This window comes from Panthera uncia, chromosome A2, assembly GCF_023721935.1.
Source record: "Panthera uncia isolate 11264 chromosome A2, Puncia_PCG_1.0, whole genome shotgun sequence".
In the NCBI taxonomy this organism is placed as follows: Eukaryota; Metazoa; Chordata; class Mammalia; order Carnivora; family Felidae; genus Panthera; species Panthera uncia.
The window spans coordinates 160,492,266-160,514,314 of NC_064816.1; the positions used below are offsets into that span (position 1 = coordinate 160,492,266).

The 22,049-nt window shown below is 44.6% G+C and overlaps 1 protein-coding gene across 4 annotated transcripts in view; it reads left to right on the forward strand.

The window, feature by feature from the left end:
- The window catches only part of RBM33 (RNA binding motif protein 33), a 134,657-nt gene that overhangs the window by 22,964 nt on the left and 89,644 nt on the right, over positions 1–22,049 (forward strand). For 3 of the 4 annotated variants that reach the window (XM_049642157.1, XM_049642158.1, XM_049642159.1), the window contains exons 2-5: positions 450–528; positions 8,074–8,122; positions 13,590–13,666; positions 16,004–16,316. In XM_049642157.1, the coding sequence (XP_049498114.1) occupies positions 450–528; positions 8,074–8,122; positions 13,590–13,666; positions 16,004–16,316 (518 nt within the window). Of the gene's footprint in view, positions 1–449; positions 529–8,073; positions 8,123–13,589; positions 13,667–16,003; positions 16,317–22,049 lie in introns of those variants that run through there. The other variant, XM_049642160.1, reaches the window with a different exon arrangement.

The window sequence follows — 22,049 nt, forward strand, 5'->3', positions numbered from 1 at the left end:
GCCTGGCCTACCTTGAATGTGCTCGCAACGTTCATCATATTAGCCTCCGGTTGGTCAGAGTCACGTAACGCAAAACCTGTTTTATAATGAAGCGTTGGCCGGTCTGTGTAGTGTATTGGAGACTATGGCAAGTGACACGTGGAGCAGCCGCCTGGGTGCAGGTGGCAGTTGCCTTACTGGCGATTTACCCTCATCCTGTGGCTCCTGGGCGCTGCCGTTCACTGCCGTTCACCACGAGAAAGCATAGGACTGCACGCTGCTTGCTAGCTTGGGAAAAGACGCGAATTCAAAACTCGACGTACAGTTTTTACGGACCGCGTGTTGCTTTTGCGCCGTTGTAAAGTTGAAACTCGCAAGTTGAGGCCGTGTAAGTCAGGGACCGCCTGTATTTGAGTATCTGTGTCCGTTTTACTTTAGTAAGACTGACTTTCGTGGCTTCTCTTTCACAGATGATGACTTTGACCAGTTTGATAAGCCTGGTGCAGAGCGGTCGTGGAGAAGAAGAGCCGCGGACGAGGACTGGGACAGGTGCGGGACGGCGAGAACTTCCCTGCTCTGCCGCCGGGCCGTGCACAGAGCCGTACTGACAGCGCTGTGCTGGCTGCCCGGTGCTCTTCTCCGAGTGGGCCTGTCCCTGCCGGGCCCAAGTGAGGGCGCCAGGGCCTTCTGGGGGTGGCAGGCTTTCTTCTGGGCTCCTGTTCCCGGCCTGTTGTCTTTACCTCTTTCTGTGTTTTTACACAGTGATGGTGGTATTGACTTGATGGGCGCCCAGAGCTGTTATTGGAGAGATCGTATGCCAGAGTTCTTTCGTTCTATAGAGCTTTCCCAGTATTTGGCCAGACTTTACAAGTTTTGCCAATTTAATATGTGTAAAATAGAATCTAGCTATAATTTGTGTCTTTATTTCTTTGATTAGTAGCGAAGATGGAACTATCTTTACGAATACGCATACACCTGCACTAAAAGTATTTAAGACGCACATAGTAGTGATCAATGTCAGGTCTCTCTAGTGATTACTTCTGATGAGCAGCTCTGCTGGGAGAGGGGCGTGTACCGGGGGAAGTACGTGGTGGGGCTTAGTCTGGGTGGCGGGGTTCTCGAATGAGGATTCGTCTTTACACGTTTCTTAATGACTTAAAAACTGTGTCGGCGGTGTAAAAAATTACCTCATCGTTGGAGTCAGGAAGTTTAGTAATAAAGGTAAATAGGTCTGAGTAAAGAACAGCAGTGATGTTCTGTAGTAAAAATCCTGATTGCCATCTGAAGACTGTGAGGCCCCAGAACTTTGACAGAATAATCTGCGTTGAGAAGCGTACGCTTCACGGACTTATGGCTTGCATTAAGGTGAGTATTCAGTGGCTCCCAGTCTGTAACGGATCACTTCGAGCCCACGGCAGAACCTCCTGGGAGAGAACCGCCCTACGGAAGCACTGATAAGCTAGCTTTGTTCACAAGATGGTGGGGAGCTGAGGAAAATATAAAGGAGATTTTAATAGCTTACTTGCCATTTGGATGTTTTCTTCTGTCGGTTGTCTAGTCCTGTCTATATGTAGTTTTCTTGTGGGTTGTTTGTCTTTCCCTTACCGATTTAGGGATTGTTATACTTCCTGAAATTTATTTTTTGTACTTGGAGGTCCCTCTTCCCAGTCTGTGACACATGTTCCCTTAAACAGTAGCCTTCAAGTAGATTTTTATAAATAATATAATCAGCTGTATAATCTGTGTGTGAGCCTGTATGGCTTTTGTTTATTTATTAAAAACAATTTTTTTTAATGTTATTGTTTATTTTTCAGAGAGAGACCGAGCATGAGTGGGGGAGGGGCAGAGAGAGAGAGAGAGAGAGAGAGAGAGAGAGAGAGAATGAATGAATGAATGAATGAATGAATGAATCTGAAGCAGGCTCCAGGCTCCGAGCTGTCGGCGTAGAGCCCGACGTGGGGCTTGAACCCACAAATCGTGAGATCATGACCTGAGCCGGAGTTGGACGCTTAACCTACTGAGCCACCCAGGCGCCCGTATTTTTTAAATTAAAATATGAATACAGTATGCTTTGAAATCATTTTCAGACTTAGTTGCAAAAGTGACACAGACACTCTCACGAGCCCCCAGGCTCACAGTTGCTTTCTGCCACGCCTGCTGCCGTGTGCGTCCTCTGCGCGCCCTCTCTCGGAGCTCTCCTTCCTGCCGCGCTTCCAGCGGGCCGCTCGCCTCACCCGTGTGCTGCTGATGTACCGCAGCACGTAGATTTCCTTGTGTATTTCCTGAGAACAGGGACATTCACTTTCTCATTTTCAAATCATGAAGTTAACAAATACGGAATTCTAATTCTTAATCTGTGGTGGTTATTCAGGTTTTGTTAGTTCTCCCCAAAATGGACTTTCATAGCCAAAAAGGAGTTTTCTTTTTTACTGGTTCAAGTTTCAGTTCAGGATCGTACAGTGCATTTTGTCCCGTCTTTCATCTGGAGAATTATTTATCCTTGTCTCTTATGACTTTGACACTTTTGAAGAGGACGGGCTGTTTGTTTTGTAGACTCACCCTCAATATGGATTTGCAGGCATCTCCTCAGAACTAGATTTAGGTTGTGTATTTGTCAGGAACGCTCTTCGGCAGTGCCGTGGCCTTGCTGACGTCAGCACTTTGAGGAGGCGTGTGATGCTGGTCAAGGTGCTTTCCACTCTTTGTCACCTACCCTGTATTCTGGTACATACCAGAAATTTTCCTATGAAAATTGTAAAGTGGTGTTTTGTTTTGTTTTGTTTTTATATTCACGTTGGTGAACATACAGTGTGTTCTTCAATTTGGTAAAATTTTCATTTTTTTTATAGTTAAGATCTATAATATGCCTGAAATTGATTAAATTGATTGATTTTTTTTAACTTACTGAGAATTCCAAAAATATGTGAAAATAGAATAGTGTAGTCACCTAAGGTACCATCAGCCAGCTTCAACATTTATTGGTATAAAGCCAATCTTGTTTTGTCTGTAAGCTGCAGTCCGCCTCAAATCACAGACATGAGTTCATTTGGAAATATTTCAGATTGTTATCTAAAAAATGAAGGATTTATAAATACAATAGTATTTATAAACAACCACAAGAAAGTGATTTAAAAATTTTTTTTCTAATGTTTTATTTATTTTTGAGAGAGCGAGAACACGAGCAGGGAAGGGGCAGAGGGAGGGGAGGGAGGACACAGAATCCAAAGCAGGCTCCAGGCTCTGAACTGTCAGCACAGAGCCCGATGTGGGGCTCCAACTCGTGAACCGAGAGATCGTGACCTCAGCCAAAGTTGGACGCTTAACCGACTGAGCCACCCAGGTGTCCCGGAAGTGCTGTTTTTAAAAATTCCCTTAATGTTATGTTCTGTTACTGATTGTCTCCTATAAATATCAATGTATCACATACACACACACGCACGCACGCACGCACGCAGAGTGTGGACATGTGTCTGTATGCTCTTTTATAGTTTGAATTGAGTCCAGGTTAGATCCCTGTATTATAATTGACTGTGTATTATAAGTGACAACACTATTTTAAGTGTTGCTTCATCTGTGGGTTCTCACACATCTTGTTTTAGTCTCTACACCTTCGTGAAGAAACAAGGTGGTTTGTCTTGCAGAAGTTCCGCTCTTGTTGATTGCATCCCCTGGAGTGTTTTTAGTGTGTCCTTCTTCTCGTGCATTTTCTGTAGATTAATAGATCCAGACGTCGATCAGATGATTCAGGTGAGAAAATGGGCAGAGCAGGATGGATAATCCAAGTGACTTACGTGAACTGCCTGCCCCTGAGCTACTCAATAAGCCCTTGATTCTTAACTTTTATTCGCCAGCTTTCAAAATAACGGGCCAGGCCCTTAGCACCCCCCAAAGGGGAGTTTTGTTGTGGAATCGTTTCCAGCTCATAGATTGAAGTGCTGCATGTGTATGTTGATCCATTGCAGTGACTATTTTTATTAATATCTGAGTTGCTCCAGCGTCTGTCCAGTGGGAGTTTCCGTTGTCAAGATGTTAGCTGGCTTTCTGCTGTGAAGGGATTGGGTTGTGGCTCTGCCATGAGACAGGGCTTGAGTTTTCCTTGTTCTCCCTGGTGTGACTGGCGGCTGTCCCAGCGCTGTTTGTGAACAGGCTCCTCTCCTCACTCGTTTTCAGTGCGTGTTTGCGTACGGGGATTCTGCATCATGTGCGTTTCTTTGATGCTTTAAAAGCATAAAACAGCCTCTTCCATGTACTATGGATGATAGAAGGAGAAATTTGAAAGTTAAGGGGAAGAGTGAGTCAGAAATGGTCATGATCAGCTCTTGCTGCCGTGTTGCATTAGTGTTTAATATTTGGAAGGACGTGATGTCGTTGTTAAACCAACACCTGAAGCGTTTAAGTCTTTTTCAAGGATGTGCTTGTATCCGTCTGTATCCATGCAGGAGAAAGACCGCATTCTTGAGGCTTCAACCGGAGGTCATTTGATTGAAGGGGCTACTTACGGGAGAGGGTTAAAGAAGCAGTCAGAGTCGGCGAGGTGTGCAGGGAGTAGCAGCGGGCCTGAAGGGGAAGAGGGGGCACCCTAGAGCCCCGTGGGGGTTGCGGTGCTGGCAGCAGGCTGGACGGACTGTGCAGGTATAGGGGAGGGGCAGTCCCTCTCCTCCCGCTTTGTAATACTCCCTTGGGTCATCCCATGGCCCGAGGCCGGCCAGGAGCAAGGCCAGGAGAGCCTGCACGAGTCCTCCCGGAGAAACCTTCCAGTAAACGGAGGCGGCAGAGACCGGAGGAGGGTGGCCTGGAGAGAGGAGGCACGCAGAGACGAGGGGACTCAGTGCGCTGTTTGTCATCGCTCACTTCTCAGTTTGAAAGGCTGCAGCCACGTGGCTGACCACAAAATACTCGTTTCTTGAAAATGTCTTTCAGCGTACACATATTGCTTAGTTTTTGGTTTTTTTTTTAGTGTTTATTTAGTTTTGCGAGAGAGAGCGAGCGAGCGAGCCTGGGTGGGGGTGAGGCAGAGAGAGATGAGGACAGAGGATCCTGAAGCAGGCTCTGTGCGGGCAGCCCGACGCGGGGCTCGAACTCCCGAGCCGTGAGATTGTGACCTGAGCCGAAGTCGGACGCTTAACTGACTGAGCCACCCACGTGCCCCACTCCTGTTTATTAGTTAAAAGTGTACTTGCCCTTAGAGAGGTGATTGTCTCTAATCTTGGATAAGAAACATAAGAGTCTTGGGCGATGCTTGCTGAAAGCCCGAGGGAGTCTGGCAGTTGGAGGAAGGACCCTCCTCACCCAGCCCCGGCTCCTTTCCTTGGCCCACATGGCTGCGGTTGTTGGCAGGGGCCCAACTGTTCATCTCTTTGGTTTTTTTCTTTTCGTTATTATTGTTACCTTCTTGTCATCAAAGCTTAGGGTCTTGGTCTTTCCTTCTTGCCTTTGCATGAGGCCAAAAGAGAGACATTGGCTCCTTTGATGACCTTGAAGCGAACTCCAGGAATGTCACCGATAGCCGGATCTTTGCGACCAAATCCAGCAACTGGAACCACGTTATCTTCCTTGATAAAATTCATCCAACTGACTTTGGGTACAAAGGCTGTGATTTTTTGGCCATTCGTGATCAGCTGGACGCTGACACAGTTCCCGATGGCAGAATTTGCCTGTTCGCCTTCCGCCTTTACTTTCCCAGCATATTTCTTTTGCACGGGAGGCATTTCCACAGGGTTGGCCTTCAGGGCTGTGCCCAAGTGGACCTCCTTGTTCTGTTGACCTTGCCACTCCCGATCTCATCCTGGCAGTGGGAAGACTGACCCTTGTCCGTCCTGCCGGGTCCCCGGCCCCCCTGGCCCCGGCAAAAAAGTGCACTCCTCATCTCTTTGAACGGACTTGATTGGGCTAGGCACTCCCGCTAGGTCGTTGTTGTTTTTGGTGATGGTGTAATTTTGGTAGTGCTTTATAGTGTATAAATTTCTTTCCTTTTGTGTACGTCTTTTGTAAGGATCCAACTTGATGCCAGTAGAGAAATACATTGGAGGTACATTTACTTTTTGTGGGGGGTTTGTGCGTAGTGGTTAGGATTTGGACTCCAGAACCAGACCATCTCGCTTCACCTGTTGATGTCGCCACTTCCTAGCGGGGTGACCTTGAGTTGATGATTTAGCACCTCCTGGTCTTTGTTTTCACATTAAAAAAAATGGGGGATGATATAAATATCTACATAAAGGGGTGGTTAAATCAACAAGAACACTAACACGTGTGAAACACTTAAATGGCTCCTGGCACGTAATACGCCGATTTCATGATTTCTTGAGCTATGATTCATGTCTGTTGTGGTTGTGTGGGCTTAATCCTTCTGTCTCCCATCCTGCTTTCTTATTTCATGGTGTTGTCTTTGTTAGTCACAGAAGCAACTATTTTCCATCCGTGTACGCTTCACTCATTTATAACTGTTAGTTTTCTTTTATCTTTTTTTAGAAAAATGCTTTTGTTTAGGAAAAATAGGTAGTCATCAAAGACTGATTTTTTCTTTCCGTATACACCTCTTGTTAGCAGAAGGTAGGGGTAGTTTCTAGATTTTTGTTTGTATAATTAATTACCAACGCCTTTTTGTATTATGGTTTTAGGCGTTCTCAGTGTCCCCTAGGCTGACAGTGTCACCTTTCATTTTTGTCAGAGTGACAGCCTGGTGGGGGGCTTGTCCTCAAAGGGGCGAGTGAATTGGTCATCTAGAATCAGTTCTCAAGTGCGGGTCTTGTTAGTATTGTGAATGGATCCCGTGTTTTCCTCTCCTGTGGAGGATGGGCCCTACTGACTATAACACGGAAGAAGCAGACGTTGTAGCTGAGAGGTGATAACGTGATTTGCGGAAGTGTTGGAAGAAGTCCTGTGTGACTGTGTCATAGCTGTCTTATCCATACAGGTTCGTACAGGTCGGTGACAGAGTTACCCCACAGGTAAGCTCTTGTCCTGGATCTCATTGCCGAATGACTTTGGGCCACTTGTTTAATCTTGTCCTTGTTTTCTTTATCTATAATATGAAGGTAAAGGGTTTATACAGGGTAACCTAAGATAACACAAAAGGTGCGTGAGTGAAAACGATTTCTCGAATTGTTTCTAGTTCTAAAAGTGTGTAGAAACACATATTTCTGCGGTAACTCCTGTAGGCATTCCTGTATAGATCCTGGTGTTCTGCAAAGCAGCACACTGCAAGTAAACACGGTTTTTGGATACAGTAATGCTCCAAACCCGCAGACCTTACCGAAATTCGTAAGCACAATGCTCGTAAAAGAGAGTAACAGCCCTGATAGCAATAGTGCTGCATTCGCACCTAAGAAACGCAGTCTGATTTTCTCCTTCCAGGTGTTGTCCTTAAGAGGCATTTGTTCTTGAGACATTGGGTTCCCCAGAACCAAGAATGAAATTTAGCGGTAGCCATCTTCATCAACCAACCAACAGACAAAATACATAGCGGGAAAGGTCTTTGGCTTTTTGATCTGGTAAAGGTTTCTGTTTTAATTGTGACATAATCTGCTTCTGATCACTTCAGAACATAAGCATGCTGACGACACAACGTCACAGTACGGGCAGGACTCCCGTGTGGTGCAATTACTGTGATTTACTCGTGTGTTCTCGTCAGCGTCGTCGTTTTCGTTTCTTCGGTTGTTGCAGTTTGATGAGCCTCCAGTGGTCTCTCGGTGGTTTGGGTTGAGTTTTCCTAGTTGATGATGTTGGGTATCTTTTCTTACTTCGTCATAGGTTTTTTTTTAAGGCAGGGAAAGAAAGGCCTAGCTGTTACTATAGTTTCTTCCTTTACGGATTACTGACCAGGTCCGGAGAAGCGCAGACCTCCCACCGAACCAAACAGTGGCGGTCTTGAGCCTGTGAGAGCTGCCCCCTGTAGCGGAGCCTCCCACACGGAAAAGACCACCTGTTCCCCTGCACTGGAAAATACATTTTCGTTATTAGTGAAGGGAAAGGAAAGCATAGCAAACTGCATGGGTCGGTGCCCCAGCCCCAAAGTCCCGGCTACGACTCCCAGTGACCTGCAGACCTGTACGCTGTAGGGACAGCGCACTAACTGCCTGTTTTTTTTCTCCCCAGTGAACTTGAAGATGACTTACTTGGAGAAGATTTGCTGTCTGGCAAAAAGGTAAGAAGTTGAGGTCTTCCTGAAACCCGCCTGTAGGCGCTTCGTTGCACTCAGCATAGAGGAGTGTGTCTCCCGCGTGGGGTGCACATTCCTGTGTTGGAATTTGAATTGCCTTTTTTTTTCTTCCTTAAATATTTGTTTAATTTTGAGAGAGAGAGAGAGAGAGAGAGAGAGAGAGAGAGAGAGACAAAGCGACAAAGCACTAGCAGGGGGACGGCCAGAGAAAGAGAGACACAGAATCGGAAGCAGGCTCCGAGCTGTCAGCACAGAGCCCGACACGGGGCTCGAACCCACAGACCGTGAGATCATGACCTGAGCGAAAGTTGGACACTCAACCGACTAAGCCACTCAGGGGCCCCTTGAATTATCTTTTAATTGCAGAGAGCTGACTGTTTAATCTGTTCGTAAGTTCTCCAGTAACTATGCGAGAGGTCAGTCCTTTGTCACAAACGTTTTAGTTCTCACTCTGCCTGGGGCATCCAGCAGCTGTTGAGTTTGGGAAAGCAGCAGCATAAAACCACCATGTGCTCGTAAGAAAACTAATATTGGGAGGCTAATATTTTGCATTCCCCTTTGAAAAAATACCTGTTTATTTGAGAGAGAGAAAGTGTGAGTGGGGGAGGGGCAGAGAAGAGAGGGAGAGAGAGAACCCAAGCAGGCCCCACCCTGTCAACGTGGAGCCAGATGTAGGGCTTGATCCCATGAACTGTGAGCTCAGACTTGAGCTGAAATCAAGAGTCCGATGCTCAACCAGCTGAGCCACCCGGGCGCCCCAATGCACTGCATTTCCTTTTTGAGAGTCTGCAGATATGGTTAAAGAGAGTCCTATTCAAATATAACACGCATTCAGGTAAATGAGACTGGAAGTCTAAAACCTAATACAGGTTTCTGTAAACCTTCTTGATCAAGTAAAAACTTTGCTATAATTATGTTTAATGTGTGTATTTATAAGGTGTGTGTATCTGTATGTTGTGTATACGTATACATGTATGTTTATACTACTGCCAGTGTATTTTGAACATTGTAAAATGTACATTAAAAATAGAGGAGTGCCTGGGTGGCTCAGTCTGTTAAGTGTCGGACTTAGGCTCAGGTCATGATCTCGCGGTTTGTGAGTTTGAGCCCAGCATCAGGCTCTGTGCTGACAGCACGGAACCTGGAGCCTGCTTTCGATTCTGTGTCTCCCTTTCTCTTTGCCCTTACCCTACTCATGTTCCGTCTGTCTGTCTCTGTCACTCTGTCTGTCTCTCTCAAAAATAAGCATAAAAAAAAAAATTAAAATCCAAAGATTAAAGTGAAATATTACATTCTTTTTTTTTTTTTTTTTTAACTTTTATTCATTTTTGAGAGAGAGAGAGAGAGAGACAGACTGACTCTGAAGTAGGTTCCAGGCTCCGAGCTGTCAGCACAGAGCCCAATGCAGGGCTCAAACCCACAAACCGTGAGATCATGACCTGAGCCGAAGTCAGACGCTTAACTGAGCCACCCAGGCACCCCAGAGGCGCTAAATTTTTGAGAACTTATTAACAGTTTAAAAACACTTGATGTTCTTGCTAAATAAATATCAAGGTAGTTTTTTATGCTGTTTTTTTTTTTTTTTAAGTTTGTTTATTTTGAGAGCGAGCGCAAGTGGGGGAGGGGCAGAGATTGAGGAAAGAATCCCAAGCAGGCTCCACACTGACAACGCTGAGCCCTGATAAGGGGCTTGAACTCATCATGACCCAGGTCGAAGTCAGAAGCTTAATTGAGCCATCCAGGCACCCCATGCTTAGTTTTTTAAAGTTTTAAGATTGTGGTGGTTTCTTACTGTCCACAGTTCTTACACGTAAGCTCATTATACTTTTAGGTGATAAAGTCACATGATTTATTAGATCTGATTATAGTTTCTTTTTATACTTATTTATGATATAGTTGATGAAGGTCTTGTTCTGGAAGAAAACACCAGTGCTGCCATTTTCTTGTAACTATGTTGCATGATTAGCTTTTTTGCTAATACATGAATTAGTTGTAGGATTCTTTGAAGCCACTTTCCTTTCTCCTGTTTCCTGCTGCATCATTGGCCTACAAGTGGCCTGGCTTCAGTCTACCTCAACTTTCCTCCTTTAAGTGGCTCTCATCACCTGTAACTTTAAGTAAGAATTAATTTAGTTACCTCTAAATGCACATGATCCCTTGTAAGTAAAAGGGGAAACATCGAAATACTGGAAGTGAAAAACCAGTGAGATTGCCCCTCGGCCCGTCCATGTTTGAGGGTCTCAGGCTCTGGCCTCAGGGTGTGACAAGCCCGCCCTTCCTGGGTCATGGTCACAGAGGGAAAGTGCTACTGTTTTCTTTCTGACTCGGCCACTTCACGCAACTTCGAAGTGCTCTTGCTGTACGTGGGAGTTCACTACCCTAACGTAAACACCTTTTTTTCCCTTTGTAATTACTAAAGATACTTTAGTGAACAACACCAATTGGATGTGAAAATATTTGAACACAGTGAAGTATTTTTTACGTGAAACCGGATCTCTATCCTTGGGCTAGCCTGGGCATCATTGTTCGCCCCGTGTTCCTATCAGGATGGCCCACCAGCCCTAAAGACTCTCTGGTGTCCGTTCGTCCCCATCTCATGAGACGTTTGGTCTGGTCGCGTATCAGTAAAGATGGAAAAGCACTGTTTGGTTTGGATGGTAATGCTGACTATTCTGGGGATGTAGTCTCACTTTATTTTATTGCATTAGTTGATTTGTGTGACTCCCTTTTTTTCTTTTCTTTTTTTTTTTGATGTTTATTTTTGAGAGAGGGAGATTGAGCACATGCGCAAGGGAGGGGCAGAGAGAGAGAGGGAGACAGAAGATTAGAAATGGGCTCCACCCGAGCCCCGTGTGGGGCTCGAATTCCCAAACTGTGAGATCATGACCTGAGCCAAAGTCGGATGTTTGACCGACTGAGCCACCCAGGTGCCCCTTGGTCTCCTTTTTTTTTTTTAATTTTTTTATTTTAATGTTTGTTTATATTTGAGAGAGACAGAGTGTGAACAAGGGAGGGACAGAGAGAGGGAGGGAGACACAATGTGAAGCAGGCTCCAGGCTCTGAGCTGTTAGCACAGAGCCTGACGCGGGGCTTGAACCCACGAACCGCGAGATCATGACCCGAGCTGAAGTCAGACGCTTCACTCACCGAGCCACCCAGGCGTCCCCGCTTCGGTCTCCTTTCTGATGGAACAGGAATGCGTGAGGGCGGCAGCGGGATGCCTTCTGTCTCTGCAGCAGGGCCCTTATCCACCTTGGCCAGTTCTTTGCCCCGGTTCTTTGGGATGTAGTTGAAAAGCAGTTTTTGCCTCAGAGATGGAATCTAGGTCTCCACTTCTGCTCTGTCAGCAAAGTGGGTGTTTGTTCCTTGCCTCCCGTGCACGGTACTTACCACATTCAGCGTCCACAGGTAAGATCTGGTTACCGTCGGGCCGGCACAGCGTATATTCTTTTTTGTTTGTTTGTTTGGTGAATTATTTATTGGTTCACTGAGTTTTGACAAGTACTTAAAATTTTAAAGAAACTCAAGGAAGCAGCCTCTTACAGAATGTCATTTGGCTTTCATTGAAATGTTAATTTTTAAAGACTTTCTGTGGCTTTCTTTAATAAATTGGGCGGCCACATTTAGGCAGGCCTGGCTCATCTTCTTTAGTGGAGGACAGATTCTGTGGCCGACTAAGCAGAACTTGATTTTGGCTGTGAAACAGTCTGTTTCTTTTTCATACAGGTCCACCCCTCCCTTCTTCAAGTAAACTTCATGGCCCGTGTTAGTTCATTTTTATCTTGTTAGAATGTCAGCCATTAAGTAGAGTTCCTTGAGACCCGTGAGAACTATAAGGTTCATATTTTCTTGGCTTATGTCAAAAATATTATAACGAGAGTGTACAGACAAGTTTGAGAAAGCTAGTTTTACAAGCTGTAAAATGTTAGGAAAAGACTGCTTGTTTCATCTTTAGAAAATCAAATCTTTTTTTTTTTTTTTTTTCCCTGTTTTTACCTTTTTTCATAACGTGTGTGTTGGAGGGGCTTCTTTTGGAGGGGGTGGTAATTTGTATATACCATGAAAGTAATTTGAATAGGGAAGGAAAGTGTGAAGGGACACTTCCTCCCCCTTCCCGCCGAAGTGTAAGATACTGGTGTGTATTTAAGGCAAAACCTGGAGTGTGCAATCACTAGGCTGCCTCCACCTATGGGTGTGGTGAGTGCGCAGGCCTGTCAGGAGCAGGGGCGGGACCTGAGCCAGGCATGTCTGTTTTCACGTGTCACTTCTATTGGACGGACCGGTTTTATTTCCTTACCATTTCAGTTCGGTGATCCAGTTCTCTAAAATCTGCTTATTTCTGAAATTCCACCTTGTTTTTGTTTAAACAAAAACCTTCAGATTTTGGGTACTAACAGTGTTCGATTTAGTCAAGTCTTCTTTTAAGCCTTTATTTTAACTTCTGTTAGTTAATACACAGCGTTGTGTCAGGTTCCCGTGTACTGTATGCTGATTCTCGCTTCCACACGTCCGCTGGTGCTTCTCAAAGTGCACTGCTTAATCCCCGCCACCTGTTCCCCCTGCCCCCTGCCCCCAGCCCCCAACCTCCAACCATCACTGTGTTCACTGTAGTTAAGGGTCTGTTTCTTGTCTGTCTTCTTTTTTCCCTTTGTTTGGTGTGTTTCTTCTTCTTTTTCTTTCTTTCTTTTTTAAGTTTTTAAAAAGTTTTTATTTTGAGAGTGAGAGGGGTAGTGTAGGGAGAAGGAGAGACAGAATTCCAAGTAGGCTCCACACCATCAACGCAGAGCCTGATGCGGGGCTCGAACTCACGAAACTTGAGATCATGACCGGAGCTGCGATCGAGAGTCAGACGCTTAACCGACTGTGCCACCCAGGCGCCCCTGTTTGTTTTGTTTCTTAAATTCCACATATGAGTGAAGTCGAATTCAGTCAAGTATTACGGATACAGGGAAAAATATTCATAGGATACTACCAAAAGAGTCTCCCCTTTTCCTTTTTTTGGTTAGATTTAGAATAAATGTGATCATTAGGCTTGTTGTTTCTTAAAACAAAAGTTTTATTATTTTTGAGAGAGAGAAAGGGGCGGGGTCGGACAGAGGACCCAAAGCGGGCTCTGTGATGACAGCAGAGAGCCTGATACGGGGCTCGAACTCACGGAGCGAGAGATCATGACCTGGGCCCGAGCCGGATGCTTAACTGACCGAGCCCTGCCAGGCGGCCCAGCCTTGTTGTTTCTGCACTCACCTGACTCTGCGCGTGAAATGTGTCTGGGGAGGCGGGTGTCCCATGTGTGGAGTTTCTCCACTGGTTCTGTCCGAATGAGGTAACTTACTGAATGGCACATGTTCTAATAACAGGGTGAGAAATAATCCAGCCAATGTAATTTTGCACATTTGTAACCAGTCTTTTTATGGAAGTGGCATGCATTAATTAGATTTTTTGTTTTAATTAGAATCAGTCGGATTTGTCAGATGAAGAGCTGAATGATGATCTTTTACAGAGTGATAATGAAGACGAAGAAAATTTCAGGTATTCCATATTAGCTCATTAAAATTTTTCTGGAACTAAATTGCTAGTAACTGTAATTTATAATTATAACGGGATATGATTGACAGTGTGATACTATATCATTGAACACAGCTTTATTTTACACGGGATGTGAATACAACATTTATGTGGCAGCTGTATATTTCTGTAAGTAGGTTTTTGGTCTTGTATTTGATGACCTGTGTGACTTTGTTGAGCGCAGATTATGAGAGCTCGGGAAAGGTGTGTACTGAGTTCCTTTATTGGACGGGGCAGTGGCCTCACACACTCGGTATTGTCGCTTGCGGTTTGATGTTGCTGCTTTTGTTTCTTTTTTAGACCATTTTTACTTATATGTAGTCTGTTGACTAAGAATTGCCATTTTGAAAATCCCTTTGGACTGTACTTCAGGCTCTACCTTGACTATGTGAGTGTAATTGTTCTAGTGAGTATAGTTACTTTAGTCGGTTTTGACTACGTTAACAAAACACTATGAACTCGATAGTTGATAAACAACAGAGATTTCTTTCTCGCGGTTCTGGGGGCTGGGAACTCCAAGGTTAAGGCACCAGCACGGTCAGTTTCTAGTTTCTGGTTCCCAGATGGCATCTTCTCTCTGTGTCCTCGCTTGGCGGAGGGTGAGGGAGCTCTTGGGGTCCCCTCTGTAACAGCACTCACCCCTGTCGGGGGAGGGGGGGGCTCCATCCTTCTGACCTGATCACCTCCCCAAGGCCCCACCTCCAGGCACCCTCACACTGGGGGGTGAGGATTCAGCAGATGAGTTTTGGGGGGACGTGAATATCCAGCCCCAGCAAGCATGGACGTCTCTCTGTTGTTGATGCCGTAAAGCTCTGTTAGAAGAGCGGGGAGCGGTGTGTAGTATTCTCTGGTGGCGGAGCAGTGTTTTCAGTTTTATGAGAAGACCTGTATTGGGAAAACTTTGGGAGATCTCTCTGTCATGAACGTCGTTAACAGACATATGCCATTGATTATCGAACTACAGATCTGTAACTGGTTTTCTAACATGAAGCGGTTGTTTTTGGATAGCAGTGCAGTTTTCAGTTAGTTTATTCCACCACTTAAGTTTCCCAGGTCTGTTGTGCGACATCGTCAATGCGTGTACACTCGGCTTTATCCGCAGATCTTGCCCTCTAAGTGTTTTGGCGCTTACTGTTTGGCGTACTGTGATTTAGTACGTTGAGTGTCATTTGTTTGCAGTTTTATTTTATTTTTTTGAGAGAGAGCGTGCACAAGTGAGGGAGGGGCAGAGGGAGAGCGGGGAGAGAGAATCGCAAGCAGGCTCCACGCTCAGAACGGAGCCCGACGTGACCTGGTGCTTTATCGCTTAACTGACCGAGCTATCCCGCCACCCAGATTTTTTTTTTTTTTTGTAGTTTAAAAACCCTCTTTGTTATTTGCCAAATATTACAAACTGATTGTTTTTTTAATTGTGACTAGTACAGATTTTTATTGAACATTGACATGTATTTTCACACACATTTTTAATATTTTGATTTTTTAAATAATTTATAATTTACATAATAGGAAAAGAAAAAATTGTTCTTAAAATTCCATCTGTGATTTTTTCCTTTCTTTCTTTCTCTCTTCTTTCTTTCTTTCTTTCTTTCTTTCTTTCTTTCTTTCTTCTCTCCACCTTGTGTACCTTTTATTTTAAAATTTTTATTTTTTAAAATTTTAGTTAGCATACAGTGGGATATTGGCTTCAGGAGTAGAATTCAGTAATTCATCACTTCCATATAACATCCAGTGCTCAGCACAATTCCCTCCCTGAGTACCTGTCACCGATCTAGCCCATCTCCCACCCAGCCCTCCCTCAGACCCTCAGTTTGTTCTCTATCGGTAGGTCTCTTGTGGTTTATTTCCTTCTCCTTGTTTGTGTGTGTGTGTGTGTGTGTGTGTGTGTGTGTGTGTGATTTTTCTGTTTCTAGAGTAATACTGCCACTTTTACTTTGGAATCCTGGAAAACAGTGAGCATCCTTTTTACCCTGGAAGTTAAAATAAAATGTCGTCTGTTTTCAGTGCTAGAGTTTTGCCAGCCAGACTCGTGTCCCCATCTGCTTGATCTGATTCTCTTGGGCAAAAAACGCGCGTCTGATGATAGTGCGGGTGCCGTATGCGTTAGGGGATCGTGGCGCAGGCTCAGTATGGCGCACTGAGCTCTGTTTCCAGTCGTGATTGGAGGAATGTGCATCTGCCCGTCACCGGGACAACTTTTCGCCAGTCGTGCTTGAAGTCTGTGTGACAGTTCGTTTATGGAGCAACTTAATTTTGAGCTTTACTCTGATTGGGCACCTTTCTTTCTGTTTTTGTTCTCTTTAGTTCTCAGGGTGTCACAATTAGTCTAAACACCACATCTGGCATGGTCACGTCATTTGAACTGTCTGACAACACTAATGACCAGTCCGGAGAACAGGAGTCTGAGTATGAACAAGGAGAGGACGAACTCGTTTATCACAAATCCGGGGGATCCGAACTGTATGCTCACGAGTACCCGGAGGAAGGACGCTACGAAGGCCACGGCGCTGAGCTGACGGAAGGCCACATGGAATATGTGGAGGAGCCGGAGGAGGGGCAGCTGTACAGTGACGAAGTGTTAGACATCGAGATCAATGAGCCCTTAGATGAATTCACAGTGAGTCTTTTTCCTTTGTGTGGCCGAAGATGACCTGGCTGCCTAGGCATGGGTTTCTAGACTGATTTGAAATCTATTTCCCTCCCTCGGGAGGGAGGGAAATTAGACCTTATTATCACTGTCTGCCAGTTTCTTTATCTGAGCTATGACAAAGTTTGTGTTGACAGCTTGTTTGGCTGGAGGTAATGCCCCTTTGTCATTCTGGAAGGCTGCACGGAATCGTGACCTTGAGGATTGCACCTTAAGGAAGAAAACAGCTTTGTGTGGTGGAGATACACTGTCAATTGTTGGAAGTACTTAATGCAGAGCTTTTATCCAGGCTTTAGACAAGATCTGATAAAGTCCTTCCAAGGTGAAAAGATTATTGACCTGCTAAAGACATCTTTAAGGTGCTAATATTCCAGAGTGATTGATGTCCTGTTCATTCATCCTTTTTTGTAACTGAGAACTGTCTAAACATGAATAAAGAGATTGGAGGTTAGTTTTGGAAATGTCACACGTAATTTGTTATCTGTAATCAGGAAGCAAAGATTGTGCTGATTTCTATTTCAGGAAGATGATTTTGATAAGTAGCTTTTTAAAAAGTTGAACTGTCAAGAAAGAAAAGGTACTCGTGGAAGATTGCTCGCTCATCTGTCTCAGTGATTCATCCTTAAGAGATACTTGTTTTTAAAACTAACGCTTAATGAAAATCTATGTGGGAAGCACGCGATAGTCATCGGTAGAATCTTAAGGCTTTCGTGATACTGAAATTCCACCGAGAGGCCATGTCACCTGGGCTGCCTGGCAGGACCCGGTGGAGACGTGCACAGTTGGGGGTAACGGCGTTGCCTTATTCTCGTCATGTTCTTATTCAGCGGAAGCTTGCTTTTGAGAAAAAAATTTCAAAATCAGAATCTTGGTCATTGGTCACACGTACATATAAACGCGAGTAATTTTGAAAAGGATTGTTTATGTGGAACCTTAGGGTATTTAGTCCTAGTCATGATTGTGTTTATATATCTCAGTAGTTATTATTAAGATCTGATTCTTTTTGAATGCGTTCTCTTAATGGGAACATGTTTGTAGTTTTGGTAAATCAAAGCATGTAAAAGGCATCATGGGTGCTTGTTCTTTTGATAACGGTAATGGTTTGGCTTAGTAAGAAGTCTTCACTGTGTGGACAGGTGCTGTCTGGCTTACCGGTGTGTTTGTGGACTGTCTGAAGTTGGGGTACTATACATTTAAGATGTTTCTTAAAAATTAAGCCAAGATCTTTTAAAAATGTAGCCGGTTATTCGCTTGGTTAGAGCATTTTATTATTTCTACTGTTTGTCGGTAAGATAAGATGAGTGGGTAATCATATGTGAGTCCTTTTCCCTTGTAAATTCAACAGCTCAGCAAATCTCCACTGATGTCCGGGCACTGGGGGCACACATTTTGCTAGAATATGAGACATGAGACATGGCCCCTGCCTTCTGTGAACTTAGAACCTGGCGGAACAGGTCAGTGTGGAAAGTGCTCGCCAGCACAGCTGTGCCTGGCCGCATAGGAGAGATTTCTCACTGTGGCCTTCTGGCAGAATTTGTCGTAAAGAGAATTCTCACAAGTGAGGACTTTCCCTCTCTTGTGTTGCATTGTCAAACTAGACCTGCATTTAGGCCCCTGGTTGTGTAAACTCCAATTTAGTTATCCAGTGTCTTGTGACCTATGAGTCTGGTCTCAAGAAGAAAAACAATGTGGCGACTCAAGATTCAAACCAAAGGAATCACGAACAGTTTTGCTTAGAGTTTCCGAAAGTGTCCTAACATTTTCACAGGGAGCCGTACGCCTTAACGGTGAGGCGAGGTAGTGTCAGCTCTCCTCGGGACATCTAGCTTTAGAGCCTTGGCCATTCTTTTCTCTTTCTTCCCTGTTTCTTTAAAATCGCTGGTTTCTGCATAGTTGTCATAGTGGTGGAGTCTGGCATTACCTTTGCTTTGGACCGAGGACCTAGATGGCCTTGAACCGGGGCGCTCTGCTCCTGCTCTGCTCCCACTCTGCCGCGGAGGGGGCCGCTCCCTGGCTTCCCAGGCCTTTGGTGGTGCGCAGTGAATTCATTATTCATGATTAGATGAACTAATGCAGGAGTAGTTTGCGTACCTGTGTGTCCCAGTAGCATTTTAGTTGATGAAAGGGTTTATTTCACTGTGGCCTATGTCGTGGTTAGGATTTGTTAACTTGTTTTCACGAGCTAGACTCGAACTCTGTGACATGCAGACCATGAGCACATTTGGTCTTTTTGGGCTCACTCTTAAAATCACATGGAAGGACTAACTGGGAGTGGAATTGCAAAGCCACCAAATTTTACAGTTGGGAGGGACACTTTTACTTATGAAGAAACTTGAGGTCCACATTTAAAAGTTGGTAGAACAATCCTGGTTTTCTTTCCCGTTATACCCAATAGTAAGACGTTCCTTAGGTTTTGTTTTGTTTGTTTTTAAAATGTTTACTTATTTCTGAGACAGAGAGAGACAGAGCATGAGTGGGGGAGGGGCAGAGAGAGAGGGAGACACAGAATCTGAAGCAGCTCCAGGCTCTGAGCTGTCAGCACAGAGCCCGACGTGGGGCTTGAACCCATAGACTGCGAGATCATGACCTGAGCTGAAGTCGGACGCTCAACTGACTGAGCGACACAGGCGCCTCCTTTTTTTATTTTTATTTTTTTAATTTTTATTTTTTTAATGTTTGTTTCTGAGACAGAGATAGAGCAAGACGTTCCTTAGGTATTACGAGTTTTCGCCAGTGCTGATCTTGAGAGCGAATTGGGATTTGATTTAAAAACGTGTACTCTTGTATTAAGAAAAGGTTTATATCGCTTATTATTTAACAGAATATTAGAAAAATTGTTGGGTGATTTATACTTTTAAGCACAATCCATTTAGAGCCTTTAAAATGAACATAGATTGAGATTTCTGAAAACACTGTTCTGTAAAAACAATTTCAGATTGATAATATATGGGAAGGGTAGCAGGTTGTTGTTTCTTGGTGCGAATCCAGTGAGATAGGCTCTTCTCCATTGTACGTTAGCTGAAAATTTTCAGTACCATCGTCTGGCCTTATTTGAAATCCAACAGTTGTGCTGTCAGTGACTTGAGGGTGGTGCCAGTTTCTCTTTTTGATAGAATGTGAACAGTTTCTTCTGGAGAGTAAAACGCAGTGTGTTCAGATAGTCTCAGAGACATTTGTGGGATCTAACATGGTGTTTCATCTGGAATACAGCTGCTTTCTTTGGGCGTTCTCGGTGCGGCTCTTGTCTACTCCACAGGAGTGTGTTCGGGTTCTGTCCGTGCTCACTCTTGGTTGTTTGTCTTGGAACCACCCACTGTGTATTTCAGCCAGTGACCAGGCACACTGGGAAGTTCAGCTCTCTGCGTAGGATCAGATGTCCTTGTTACTTGGTGATGTCTGCAGGAACCCTTCTTTCTCTTGAATTGTCTTTAGCCAGCTTGTCTGCTTCCCTCCATATGCCCTTCAAGGGACGCCTGCCTGCTGACATGCCCCTTCCATTTCCTACAAAGCTGGAGTCACCCGTTTAATTCAAGGGATGGACTGATGGAGAAACAAGTTCTAATGTGATTGCTGATAAAGCTCTTGTGTTGAGTTGAATGGTTCACACTTTTGTTGCTTTCTATTGCCGTAAAAATGGTTCAAGTTTCGCATGATTTCAGCCCCCTTACTGCTGCTGAGCTGCGCGAGCATATGCACGTTGTTTTTAAGAGGACTTTTCTTTCGTGCTCATTTTAAGTAGCGCTAATTATCAGGGCGCTTGGATTTGAAGCAGAGCTAGGTCACTAAGCTCAGCGACCGGGCTAGCGTACTGCACTCCGTCCTCATGAACACAGGGGAGGGCGCGTTCTGTGTTTGTGCTGGGTGCTCTCTGCTTAGTCGGGCAATAGCCGTAGTAAAATCTGCCAAAATAATTAAGCATGAGTGCTGAAGATGAAAAGTGCTTGTAAAAACCCAAAGCTATATGAGAAAAACTTACTTTCTCTCTAATGGCTGTCAGGATGGAGAATACTTGCAGGCTTGTGGGCAGCACGGGCTCCAAGAGCAGGAAGACTGTGTTGCTGAAGATGAATTAAATGAGATCACTGACCGCCAGGTTGCTCCTGAACCGGAAGAGGTATTTGTTCGTCTTTTAACAAGAGCCCAAAATTTTGGTGGTTTTTTTTTCCTTCCAGATTTAAAATGAGCCATCTTTTTGGCATTAGTGAAAAGTTGATAGATACATCTCTTCTTTGAACGATGAGTGTAGTAAAAAGCCTGACCTTTCTCAAGTCTTTTGGGTGGTGAGTTCTGGTGAGCTGTGATTTCTTTCCATTTAGCTGTTTGCCCTTTAAGTGTTAGAATATTTTAAATGTTTGAGGGGGGCGTGGGTAGAGATCTTTAAAAAATGTGATGTATGTGTTAGTGCTTTGAAAGGGGTGCTGTAATCATTTTAAATTAGTTAACGTACGTTAGTCAGAACCATTATGAAAAGAATACTTCTGGGTTCCCTGTGTTTAGGTGCTGTCTCAGGTGCTGAAGAAACAAGGATGGTTGGGAAGCTTGGTCCCTGTGCTCAACGTGTAGCTTAAGACGGGGGAGGGAAGGAATGTGGGCAGATTCGTGTGATGTAAACATAGAAGTGAAGCTTCCCAGCAGAGGCTCAGACCCCTGCTTCACAAGCTCACAGACGGACGGGCCCTCTGGTTGCTGAGGGTGTCTTGGAGCCAGTTGGGAAAGTGGGTGGGCAGGCGTTGAGGCTTTACGGAAGAAGTAACCCATGGAGTAGTCTGAAAAATGGGTGTCATTTGGGTGAATAGAGGTGGCATAAGGCATTGGGTTTATAGCTTCTGTGTTCCAACCTTAGAACTTGTCCTGTGGGCCAAGCACGTAAGCCACAAAATCATTCTGTAGCCTTAGGACCTGTCGGTTTTAAAACTTTTTTTCCTTATTAATGCTTTTTTTCCTTAGTTATTTTCCTTAATACTCTTTCCCCTCCTTTTCCCAAAAGATCACAAAAAGTGGTATTTCCCTGGCTTAGGTCATTTACTTTAGGTCTTATGCCAGTGCTTTAGAAACTCAATATATAAAACATTTTATTTACCCTTTCTTTTCCCTGACACAGCGCTGTGATAGAGTATATGAACGTGCATGCTGCGGACACTTTCCGATACATACTCTTTTCTCCTCTCTAACACACTAAATGTGATTTTTCCTTTTGTGCTTTCTGTCTCTTGCTATTTGAAATAATTTGAAACTCAGAGAATAAGATAGAAGAATAGTGTGATGAACTCTTTACTCACATTCTGCACTTGCAAAAGGAACCAGGACGAGGAACCAAGACCAAGCTAAAAGAGATGTAAAATTGGAGATGGTTCCCCTACTTAGGACTGCTCTGTTCTGGCAGTAACGAGCCGCCGCACCAGGGTCCAGGGAAACCAGAGCTGTCTGTGGGTCGTGTCCACCACAGTGCCTGGTGGAGAGCTTGGAGCCAGCCTCGGTCAGACCAGGGAGGGGTGTTCAGGCTAAACACGTCCGGGAAAGAACTCTTTAAGACGCCATGAGAGGAGAGAAGAAGAAGGGCAGATAGGGGCTGCAGAAAGCATTCCGAGTGCTGAATCGTTTAGAGGGACACCCGTTAGCTCATGTCCTATTTGTCGGTTGGTGGTATTTTGAATTCGGAAAATTAATTTAATTGATTTTTGTCTATAACTTATTCTTTCAGTA